Source organism: Corvus hawaiiensis, chromosome 3 (assembly GCF_020740725.1).
Source record: "Corvus hawaiiensis isolate bCorHaw1 chromosome 3, bCorHaw1.pri.cur, whole genome shotgun sequence".
Lineage (NCBI taxonomy): Eukaryota > Metazoa > Chordata > Aves > Passeriformes > Corvidae > Corvus > Corvus hawaiiensis.
The window spans coordinates 85,236,007-85,248,846 of NC_063215.1; the positions used below are offsets into that span (position 1 = coordinate 85,236,007).

Consider the following 12,840-nt stretch of genomic DNA (forward strand, 5'->3'; position numbering starts at 1 on the left):
AGAATTTAATTTTTGACGGTCTTCTTTTTTCTTCCACTAAAAGAGAGCACTAAGAACTGACCAATAAGTGTTAAACAGGAAACAAAATCTTGCCTGGAAAAGATTAACTCAGATCTATAAGTATTTTATATCTCCTAGGCCTCTATTGCATTATCAAAGCTTCTCTGTCAGAGATAGGCACATTACATTGCAGAGGTGTTTTAAAACTTGGCTACCTTTCTATGTGCACTAACACCAGTGTATTGGAAATGTAGCAGAAGTTTCCTTGCAACAACATAACTTTGCACAGTATACATGTCATGTAAGTTCAGCAGAGGAAAAGCTGATCATGTTTTATAGCCCAAAGCAAGTAACTATATTAAAATTCAGAAATAAGATGTATGCATTTAATGCATGTTGCAAAGTCAGCTAGGGAAAAAAAATGGTGGATAATACTTTTCAGATTTTTTCTCTGAAGCCAGAGGACTATAGGTTTTTACATTTGCAGTTTAAGTTCTCCAGTGAGGTGCCACTCCACACAAGTCACTTACATTAGTTCATTCAGATGCAGGATGACTTAATCAGTTGGTGAAAGATTTAACAGAGGAAAATGCCTGGCTTTATATATGACTTAGAACACATACACAAGCTAGATATTGATCATATTTCATATTGAAATCTTGGGAGACATTCTGATATCACTGTGATGGATAAACTGGGTTGAAATGTGTCTGGAACAGAGCAGGATCACAATGGAGCAGAATCAACTGGTAACAGTAATGAAGCACGTAACACTTCTACTTCCCTTGGTAAACTGTTTCTGAAGCATAATCCTGTAATTTAACAAAGTTTATAAATAAGCAATTTTTTAAAAATATATCAAGAGCTTAAAGTACTGCTTAGTGTTCCTGCCATGCAAATACATTGATTTTAGTATTTACAAATCTGTTTCTCCTAGAGGTATGTTTTATCATGGTTGTATTTTAGCTACTGTGAAGTTTTGAGACACTAAGTATGTCACTGTATCTAGATTAGTACCTTTGACTAATTTCTCTAAGGTTACAGCTTCAAGTGAAGTATTGCCACACAGCATAGACATATCCTGCAGAAGATTTTTCACCTTGCTTCCTTGCACAAATCTATAACCCCATTATTTCTCCCTCTATTTTTTTTTTTTTAGGCCTTTTGCAGCAATCAGCTCTTTCATGCCCTATAAGTTTTCAAGAATATTGATATTTTTCCACTTTTATAATTCCATAAGCAGAAGAAGAATACATGATTTATTTTATGAACATAATTGGTCTTTTCAGGTGTCAGTTTTGCAAATAAAAGGCTTTGTTTTTACAAGACTGAGACTCCTCCTGCAATCATACGGCAGGTCTAAGGAACCTTCTGGCAATGACAAAGTAAAACTCACTTTGATTTAGGTTGAAATTACAAGAATTATGCTGTTTTATTACTGTGACTGCTTTGCTGCATTAAAAGCTCTTTATATAGTGGGAGAGAAAAGGTTATTAGCATAATTTAAAATATTATTACAAGGCATGATGATAGGGGAAAAAATGAAAATTATTCGGTAAGTCAAGGAGCAAAAGTGACAAGCAACATGGATAAAAGATTAGTGTGAGAAGAGTTGAGGACAGATGAAGGTGGAAGAAAGCTTACTAGAGAAAGTCAAAAGTCGAAGTTGGTTGATAGATATGTAGAAGTAACAGAGAAGCTAGTTCAGAAAATTTGAGGTATGTTTTATAGGGAAATAATGGGAAAACAATCATGAGTATAACTAATGAGAGAAGATTGTTACATTTAAAGTCTTATTACCAAAACTTGCACTCAGTTTGTTTTGTCAGTAGGAAAGGGAGAGGCAAATGTGTTTGATTTCTCATATACAAACTTTTCTGCTTGCGGGTTTTGGAAGACTTACTGCATTACTGAGCTGCAGATCATAAGTTTATAAACCTTATTGAAGATCTTGGCTAAATAGTCAGGTAACATCAGGGTAGCTCAGAGTTCCAGTTTTGCATCCACTCAGATTGTGGGTGGGCCTTATTCCAGGTGTCCATCACAGTTATTCCTGTAGATGATTTAGCAGAGTGAGGTGAATTCAGAACATGATTGGCATAGAAAAAGCAAAGAAGAAAAATCTAAGATACTTCTGTTCAAGAAGACGGAAAAGATGGCCTGGGAAATTACAAAGATTTTATAAAAACAGTTTTACAGAATCACAGAATAGTTTGTGTTGGAAGACACCTCTGGAGACCATCCAGTCCAACGCCACTGCCAAGGCAGAACAGGGTCACCTGGAGTCACTTTGGGGGTTGAAAGCTTATTCTGAACTTAAATATCTTAGCAGTACAGGGCTTGTGAAGCATGAATGAAATGCTTGGAAATGCTTTTCTTGTTAAAGAAATTCTCGGCTTTTTCTTTGATAGAACAGTCTTTAAGTACTTTGGAGTAGTGTGTGTCAGAAATAAAATAAAGCGCAGAGTGAGTGTCTTGACAGAGCTGGATTGAGCCTGAGTGCACTGGTTCTTGCCTTCTCAATGATTACATATAGGCAATGAAAATACTAAATCCATCTAGTTAAAATATTTCAATGTCTTTGATTTTCTATATTATAAGCTGCCACTTCCCAACCAAGGTGTGATTTAAGAACAAAAAATCAGTAAATAGAGAACAAAGAGAATATTATTATTGTTGTTATTATTATTACTTGTTCTGACCATATGAGCTTGGTTAATAAAAATACTGCAGACATTGGGCTATAATTTATCCATCCAGTTTCCATTTAATTTTCAGTGGTCAGTTGTCTGTGCTAAACACAATTCTTAAATAATGGTTTATCAACACAGTGTTTGATATCTTCTGGGTTTTGGTTGGTTTGGGGTTTGTTTGGGTTTTTTAAAATTTTTATAAGACTAAAGCTCAGAAACCTGGTTCTTCATCTTCGGGGTAATCAGTGCCATTGACTACAATGTTCTTTTTGCTGTTTTGAATGCCTACTTTATGTCTTTCCCACTGAAGATCAGATGAATAATACTAGTGACATTCTGAATATTTAATAATTTCATTCATGTAAATATTTGCTACATTGCTTCTTAGAAGTGGAGTATTTAGAGGCTGTATTTTCCTTTTGTTTGTGCTCTCAAATTACTGTAATTTCCTATCCTGTAGAACAATCCATTTAGTTTGAAGTTTGATACTTACTTTTCATTTGAACTTAGATGCTATACTGAAATGTAGGCTGATGTATCACCAATATCATAGGGTTGTGAAAAGGCAAATAGGGCCCTTGGATACCCAGGAGATGTATTATCAGCAGAAAAGGGCAGTTTCCCCACAGTGAAGCTTCCCCTGTAATAGCAGCACTAGAATTGTTACCACTCTTGGTCAGGAAGGGTGGATACAAGTCTAGAGAAGGTACAAAGAAGTCTACTCAGGTTGTTATGGAAATGGAGATTTACCTAACAATGTTGTTCAATTTGTCTCTCAAAGTAATAGCTGAGATGGGTACAATTGCTGGGTTTTCATGTATAAAGGGAGTAAGTATAACAGAAGAAAAAAAGAACTGTTTAAGATACATGTCAGTGTTGTTCCAGGAATAACTTGAAGACATTGGCTGTAAATAAATAATGTATGGAAATCTGTAAAAAGATCATCACCCTGGAGGAATATGGTTCTGAAGCAGGTAGCGTGAGGAGGGAAGAACTGCTTTCAAGGCAGCAATTTATGAAAAGATGACATAATATTTTTCTTACAACTTGAACTGACTGGAGTTATGTTTCTGAAAAGACATTTTTATTTTTTTATTACTTTTATTCACCTTGTTGAAATTTATTTTAAAAAAACCTGTTATTCTGCTCTGAAATGCCAAGAACTGGAGATGCTTTCAGGTGTAATGTGTGTGCACTGTGGATTTTTTTCAGATGTGGGGCCTGAAGCCCTAAATCTTCAGGCTGAATCATAAGCCCACAGAAATCCATTGGTACATTTTCCAAAGAGTTATTACTCCTATTGACTTCGTATGTGTGATAAGCATAAGAGAAAGCAGATTTAACATGAAGGTAAAAGGCTGGTATCTCATAGGTAAACCCAGCTTTTCTGAAAGACTAGGAAATTCTTCCTGGTATTCAAGAGAAGATTTGAAGAATTGCTTTCTTTGATGCCTTAGGTTTTAACTTTTATATTTTTCAAATCCTGTACTGCCTAGTGTGTAACTCTGGAGTGTCATGTGGCCTGCTGTTCTCTTATGCTAATTAGACATAACAAACCTGTCTTGGTTTGCTCTCCAAGGACACCTAGATTGTCCCAGGCCCCAAAATGTGTGAGCTAAAGCCTTGAGAGGAGGGGCAAACTTGGGATAATTACATTTAATTGAAGTCATAATGGAGAATTAACCCTAGTATACAAATGGACCAAACCTATAAAAGTGTGAAGAACCCATGACCCAGGGTCCATCTTGGCTGTAGCCTTTAGACTGCTCAGGGTGTACCTTTGAAGGCCCTTCAAATAAATACCTACTTTTGTTCTCTAATTTTTGTCTAGCCTCCGTTTTTAAGTGGCTACCTCAAGGCATCATCTTGAGAGCCTGTAAGATGCAAATTGATATGGATTATAGGAAGAACATTGGGATAACTGAATGTGACTTTTTAGATACATGTTTTATAAACCTTGCACCTTCTGGGTGTGCTTAAACTACTATGAAAAGAAGCTGCATATTTTTGTTGTTGTTTGTGCTTGTATACACAGAGCTGGCAAAGCACACATTTACTTTCACTGTTATGTAGAAACCATTTTTTGGCAGTGTAATTACATTCAGAGAAAAATAATTTTATCATTTTGCTTTGCTGCAGTTAATCTGCAAAGTCTTAATATGTTTCTCCATTGTGAAGTAGAATTCAGATTTCTGACACATACCTGTATCTCTGTAATTGGTTAGGTGGTGCAGAAGGAACTAGTTGAAGTTTCCTGTAGCAAAGGTGATTGGGACGTCTATCATGTTTGGATTTGACTATAATTAGTTGTTTTATTAGATAGAAGTTCGCTGGTACAGGCAGGAAAGGAAAGTTTAGTGATAGGAAAGAAAAATGAGGGTTCAGTAGTTGTCAGTTCATAAATGCTGTGTGTTTTTTGTAATATTCTTACTGGCACCTTGCGTTGTCTTCAGAAATGCTCATAAGTAACAGAAGTATTGATTTGCCTTCCTTTGCTGTTGTTAGACTTGAATTTTATAACATTTTGATTCTAAAAAATAAATTCAAAATATTTGAATTTTGAAATTTGTATAGCAGTTCAAACAAATTGCCTGCTGCATCTCTGATTTACTACATTCATGATATTCCGGAAGAGATTTGTTACAGTGCACTTGTTTGCATTAATCAGGAGAAGTTCAAGATCATAAATTCAAGCTTTTCAAATGTCTGAGTAACTTTTAATTTAAAAGAAGTTGTCATATAATAGGTGACATTGTTCACCATTCTATTTCTGCTAAATGTATTTTAAAAAATATATAGTGTTGTTTCCTGGTGGAAGACTAGAACCCAAGAGTGGTCAAGGCATTAGGCAAAAACCAGCATTTTGAATAGTGTGTGAAGATTTGAAGATGCAGCAGAGCTGGTGATATTTTTCGGAGATGTAAGCAAGAGAGACTGTAATATATTTGATATGACAGTAACATTGCACTGTATTTAGAAATCAGGTTTTTAAAAAATATGCTGTAGTAACACAAGGAGATGGTTTAATTCTATGCTTTTCTTACATTTTAAAAATTTTCAAGATTTCAAAAGGCTTGCCATCAGGAAACTAAATTAATTTCCTTTCTGGTTTAGCTGCAAAAAAATTGTAAAATACTGATGACGTTGACTTCACTGTTACTCAGTAGGATGGTTTAAAACTAATCTTTGCTTCTTTTTTTGTTTAGGCCAAACAAATAATCTGAGCTTCCTTTCCTTTCCATCATAAGTTATCTTACTCTTTCAGTCCTTAAGGTAGTCTTTCTGTAACGAAGTAAATACAGTATTTCATCTGGACAAGACGGTCTTCTAAAGTGGTAAAATGTCGCTCTTTTGTCTTCCTGAAGCACATTCTAAATTTTTTAGCACACCCCTACACCCCACATTCTTGTCCTGCACTTCTGAGCTGAGGACTGAAATAACCTGTCCTTAGAACTAGCACATGTTCTGATAAAGTTTATATAGGTTCTGATGTTTGAAAGTTCACTGCACTAGGAATTGTTGTTTCTTTGGTACTGATTCTGCAGCTCTATAGGTTTTGTTTGTTTGTTTGCCATTGTAGAGCTGGGGACTCTAAAATTTATTGAGGTAAACTATTTTTTTCAACTTCCAGGAAAATAGTGTCTGACATACCTATTCAGGAAAAACCTGGAAAGGTGGCATGCTTTTTATCAAACAGTTATAATTTTTCTTCTGCTTTTTTTTTTCTTTCTTAGGAAGGTGCTACTAACCCTGGAGGTAAACGTTGGGTATCGCAGTGGGCCAGTTTGGCTGCTAATCACACACGTCATGACCAAGATGACATGAGACTGGAGTCTTCAGTGCCTGCTCCATTAGAAAATGGTATTAAAAACTTTTCTTGTTGTCATAATTTATGCTGAAAAAACCTGTGAAAGGGAGAAAAGAATGATTATGTACTTGGTCAGCTTTTTTACTCCTAATGCCTCATTTTCACATAAAATTCTGTTTCATTGAGCAGAAACAGTGTAAAAACAAGCTCAGCAGTAGTGGTGTCTAGCGTGGCAATTGAGTGCCAATATTACACTGAATGTTACTAAAACAGGAGAGTTCATAAAAAGTTTAATATTAGAGAAACTTTCACTTAAATGCAGTTTGGGTTGGTCTGCATAGTATGTTTCTTTCCTTACATCTTTATTAGTCTAAATTGGACTTCAGTGTAATGATTAGTAAACAATCCAACCTGAGAGACTTTAGCTGAAGCATAGCACCCTTCCTTATCTTGGAAATACAGAAAACCTTTCATATTTCTTGAAAAACCCTGAAACCTTCTCCTTAGCAATGAACAACTTTATCTCTCTTTCTTGTGAGAGTCAGATGTTCAGGCTATGTTCCTCCATAGTTCAATAATTCACATTTCTGGTTTTTAAATGGTTTATTCATTATCATCTGCACTCTTGACTATAAATTACTTAGTTACCTTGCTGCTTTTCTGCTTTTTTCTTCCCGCCAATTTCACTTTAAAGGTTGTGAACGCCTTTGGGAGAAGTTTTACAAAGAAGTTTTGCTTTTGATGTTGAATAATGCAAACTTCTGCATCAATGCATGAAAGAATTCTTACCAGTGACTGCTGCTTCTTTTGTAGCTTTTCCTCCCGTCATAAGCATAGAACTTTGTCTAGGATACTAAAAGTCAAAGGAGATGGAAAGGGGAAAAATTAAATTATCCAATATACACAGGATAATGGAAAACAAGAGCAAATTTTTCACTGTTTGAAAGGATTGTGTGTGTACATACCAGGCACTTAAAATCATAGCTATTGAGACTGATCCTTTGGGTGGTTAACTGGGAGCTTTGGTGGTCTTTTGTTTTCTGTATTGTTTTAAATGGTCACTTTCAGATGAGGTACTACCTACGATCTTCTTTGGAGAGATAAAGGCTTCTTTTACCATTATAGGAACTAAGATAAGAGATAAAGTGAAGCAACTACTGTGTAGTGCATACCCATACTGCAAGAATTCTAAAATACTAAAAGGGAACTAAAGCATTCAAGCACCAAAGGTGTAATAAAAAAAAAATTTGGTTTATACATCTAAAAACCAACTCACAAAATATGTCTTGTTGACTTAGATGCCTGTATCTTCTTTAGAAATCTTAGTATTTAAACTTCACATAACAAAATGTAGCCAAATAGGATGCTGAACAACGCCAGGCCTTTTTTTTTACTAAAGGCTGTTTGAAATTCACCAAGAAGCAAGTTACATGCTTATATATGTATAAAATATTTGACCTGGTAGGTATGTCTGAGAGAAGTCAATCTTCACAGAGGGCAGTCATATTGATTTTCATTAAACCTTCAATTTGGTTCATAATTTTCAAGGAAAAAAAATCCTGGAATTAGAAAACCTTTCTTAGATTTCAGAGGTACTTAACTGCTTCTCAGATCAGTGTCTTAACATAGATTATAGAAAAAAAACCTGTGAGTCCCTTTTGCATTCTTCATCAAAGGTGTGACACTGCAAAGAGAAAAGATAGATTGAAGAGCATGGATAGAAAGTAGCAGGTGTACATACAGCATGGTTGTTGATATTCAATTAATTGCTTGGAAGATTCTTGCAGAGAGAGAAACCCTATACTCCAGTTTATATTCCTGGAGCAACCAATGTTGGTGGCAAGCCGTGATAGGAGAATCCCACCAGGGTGTGCAGAACAGTTGTTTATAGATCTCTCCTGGCAAAAAGGAAATAGACAGATGTGTGTTACTAAGTGTGTCACATTATATTGCGACAGCTGACAAATGAACTGCAAAAAGAATTTTTCTATCCAAATATTCAAAGGCAGAGCAATTCATAGAGCAATTTATATCACCTTTGCGTAATAAAGGCTTGTTTCTGACAGCACAACTGCTGTGTTTGTTAAATGAGCAAGGAGGGCACACTCATCATCACTGTGGAAAAATAAAGTTTGGTTTCTAAAGCAGTTATTCCTTGCAACAGTCCATGGGATGGCCATGTTTTTCGGCCTCAGGAGCTTTCTGTGTGCAATAAGAATTCAATGAAAGTGCTTTAGCAGTAGTACTGCATTCTTTTGATGCTTTGTATACATTTTCTATACATTTTTATACTACAGTGTCCTGTTTGGGATGAAAACATTATTTTTGCTTTCTCAGCCATAGTAAGTTCTTTGTTCATGAGTGGGGCTTTTCAATATTGCTGAAAAGTGTCTCCCAGCACTGCAGATTCTTGCCCGAGTGTGGCGAGCTCTCGCACAGAGAGGCTGTAGTCTGTCCATGAGGCAGACCTCGAGCTGTGGAACAGGCAACTAGGGAGGAAGAAGGAGCATCTTACTCTTTTTAGTAGTTTTGAAATCTGGTCATAAAGGTGTTTAGGAATTTAAGACTTACTTTCCACTTCTTGTTGTAATGGTGTGCTGATCGATGTAACAGTGACTTCTTACCTATTTTACCCTACTGTGAGATTGTAAAAACTTTGTATATGTGATGCAGCTGGCTGAAAGAGTTCATTAAATGTTTTCAGCCTATACTTGTCTAAGTATAATTGATATTGCCATAGAACAGCAGGATGGACTGATGACTTTTTCAGTTCTATGTTGTATTAGCCTTACACAGTCTTAAACATTTAATTTTTCTATTTGCCGTGCTGTTGAATGTCTTCTCAAATATTTCTTTCTCTCTCATTTTTAGACACAGACATCAGTGAGTCTGGTATTTCTGTTAGAAGTGCTGGTTCAGCTGCTTCTATGACCAGCCAAGGTGAGCGAAAGAGGAGGACACTTCCACAGCTTCCCATAGAGGAGAAAGTGAATGAAAACTCAAAAACAAAAACTGTATCTCATCAGAGGTCAGAAATAGGTGAAAAGCAAGACACTGAACTTCAGGAGAAAGAAACTCCAGCTCGTGCCTCAGATGCTAAGTCAAGCAGAACAATGAATGGTCTTTCACCTAAAGCTACTGGAGACAAAGTGTTTTCTTTTCCCAGCTCTTCTAGCAAAGAGAGAGTTGAAATTGGCAGAGAAACTTCTGTGGTGAAACAAGCTTTAGCAAAAATTCAACAACAAGAAAGAAAGGAGCAAGCACACTGGACACCCTCAAAATTATCCTCTACAAAATCTGCTGCAATCCAGGTTGAGAAAGGTAGGGAAGAGATTGTTATGTCACCCAAAACTTTGGATAATCAAGACAATGCTCCTGGACATGTTACAGATAAAGCAGAAATTAAGTTGGTGCAGACCGAGGGAAAAAGAAGGAAAAATGAGGAAATCATTAGAGGACAAAGTCCTAAAATACTTGGAGGAGAAAAAAAGGAATCTTCAAAACCATTAGTGAGGCAAGGTAGCTTTACTATAGATAAGCCTAGCACAAATATACCTATAGAACTTATTCCTCACATTAATAAGCAAAGTGGTTCTGCTGCCCCTTTAGTATCTGCAAACAGGTTACGTGACAGAAGTGATTCGATGGACACTGATTCCAGTATAGATACAACACTCATTTTGAAAGACACAGAAGCTGTAATGGCTTTCCTTGAAGCTAAATTGCGTGAAGAAAATAAAACTGATGAAGGTCCTGACACTCCTAGTTATAACAGAGATAACTCCATATCACCAGAATCAGATGTCGATACAGCCAGCACAATCAGTCTTGTTACTGGTGACACTGAAAGAAAATCCACACAGAAGCGGAAGAGCTTTACAACCTTATATAAAGATAGATGTTCCACTGGTTCCCCTTCAAAGGATGTTTTAAAATCTTCTACGAGTGCCAGAGAAAAGATGGAAAAGAAAACGAAGAGTCGATCTTCAGACGGTGGGTCTAGAGCTGACGCTCGCAAAACTGTGCAGTCCAGTGGAAGAATGAGACAACCATCAGTAGATTTAACAGATGATGACCAAACATCCAGTGTACCTCATTCTGCCATTTCTGATATCCTGTCATCTGACCAGGAAAACTACTCTGGCAAATCACATGGAAGAGTTCCTTTTGCGTCAGCAGATGAACTTTTACATTCCAAGATGGAAGGAAAGTCAGCTAAATCAAAATCCTCTCCTGTTGGACTTGGGCAATCTAGTAAATCTACCACTCTTCCAAGACCTCGTCCCACAAGGACTTCTCTCTTGCGCAGAGCACGCCTTGGTGAAGTCTCAGACAGCGAGCTTGCTGATGCTGATAAGGCTTCAGTAGCTTCTGAAGTGTCCACTACAAGTTCTACATCAAAACCTCCATCAGGGAGGAGAAATATTTCCAGAATAGACTTACTTGCTCAACCTCGCAGAACTCGACTTGGCTCTTTATCAGCACGTAGTGATTCTGAAGCAACAATAACCAGAAGCACTGCCTCATCTCGGACCCCAGAAGCAATTATCAGAAGTGGCTCAAGGTTGCTCTCAGGAGGAGATAGCACTAAAGTTTCTGCTAGAACTCGAGCCAATAGCATTTCTCGACTTTCAGATTCAAAATCCAAATCCTTGGCTTCGGCTCATAATTCTCCCTCAGGTATGTGAGATTATTTGAAATAATTTTATACAATACTAGATGTTTTTAACGTGGATTTTTTTAAATTGTTTGAGAAAGAACTCTTATGAAAATGTTGAGTTTTAGTTGATGCAGTCTTTTTCTTTGGAGTAAGAGGCTTCCATGGCAAGTCTTGTGGAGGTTTCTCACTTAAAATCATAAAGACAAGAAATTGTTATCCTTTAACTCTTTGGATATGTTTTCATCTTAAAACTAGTAAAACAGAGCTGCATTGGAACAGTCAGATGTGTCAGCAGTCATTTGCTTTAGCGCAGAAACAGAGCCAAGATCTCTTTGCTCAAGTCATGGTAATAGAAGTTCAGAAGGTCAGCAACACATTTTACTATATAGAAGATATAATATTTATTTATAAGGTAGGCTTGTAAATAGGCAATTGTATATTTTTTTGATAAGAATAATAACATTGAAGTAATGAATTGAAAAACTATGTACTACCTAACTAAATATCATAAAGTAATTTCTATTAAAGGGTTTGCCTTATCTTGGATTATTTCCTATTCTCTGTTCCAAATCATGGTAATTTATGATTTCATCATGATTTCCAAATCATGTCGATTTCTTTGGTGTGGTGGTTACTCCACCTTGTCTTATGTGTGGAAGGAAAAATCCATGCAATCTACGAATTTTAACCTACTATTCTGTTAGAAGTGAACATAACATTCTTAGTGCAAGCAGTGTAAAAGGTGGTAGGTTTTTTCAACAGCAATATTAAACCTATCAAAAGAAAATGTGGTAATTATAAAGAAGTGAACTCTCATGTGGAATGAGTATCTAAAAAAAATGTCTGCTTGCTTTTAGAATTGTCATGCAACCAACTTTGCCATATTTGCAGTCAATTCACAGTCTTAAGAATAAAGTTAATAGAGTAGCTTCCAGTGTTGCAGCACACTGAAATTTTGCTACATCCTATTCTGACTTGATATAAGCAACTGTGATACTTAATTTCCCACCCTCCTGCTGTCCTTCTGTTGTTTGTATATCATAAGTGGATCATGTCAGGATTCTTAGCATTGTGTATTTCCCAGGTAGTTACTTTTGGCTGTGTCATTTATTAGCTAAATAGAAATTTCTGCTGAGATACAAATGAGGTGTTCACTGAACTATGAAGTTGAATCTTTTTGATACTATGACGGGGATCTACAAAGGTACCCAAAATAGGTGACACTTCCAATAAAAATTCAGTCTTTCCTTGTAAGATATAATTGGAAAAGTAGCATTTTTTCAATTTTAATCAAAATTTTGAATTGACAATGCAGCCTGAAAAGTGGCAACCCTAGGTTAAAGAAGCATCAGTTAAGACTTCTATATGTTTATTTTAATAACGAATACTAGTTCACATTATGATATTGATTTTTGAACAGGTAAAGCCCAGATGTTATTTGTTACTTCACTGCTTTCATTTTTCACAAAACTCTATATGAATTTTGAGGTTTGTGTCCATGTGAAGTATTGCAGGCTTCATAAACTTTTCCCAGGTTGCTGCATTGAAGTGGTTTGCTGCTTCTGTTAAGGGGAGTGAGTGTGTCTTTCTCTTCCCACTCTATTGTCTATCACAGTTGTCTTTGCTAAATGTTCATTTACCTGTATCACACAGTCAGAGTTTACTGTAGCTTGTATAAA

The 12,840-nt window shown here is 36.2% G+C and overlaps 1 protein-coding gene across 9 annotated transcripts in view; it reads left to right on the plus strand.

Moving 5' to 3' along the window:
- Positions 1-12,840, plus strand: part of CEP170 (centrosomal protein 170) — a 95,692-nt gene that overhangs the window by 61,179 nt on the left and 21,673 nt on the right. For all 9 annotated transcript variants that reach the window (XM_048296290.1, XM_048296291.1, XM_048296282.1 and 6 more), the window contains 2 exons: positions 6,428-6,554; positions 9,373-11,181. In XM_048296290.1, the coding sequence (XP_048152247.1) occupies positions 6,428-6,554; positions 9,373-11,181 (1,936 nt within the window). The remainder of the gene's footprint in view (positions 1-6,427; positions 6,555-9,372; positions 11,182-12,840) is intronic.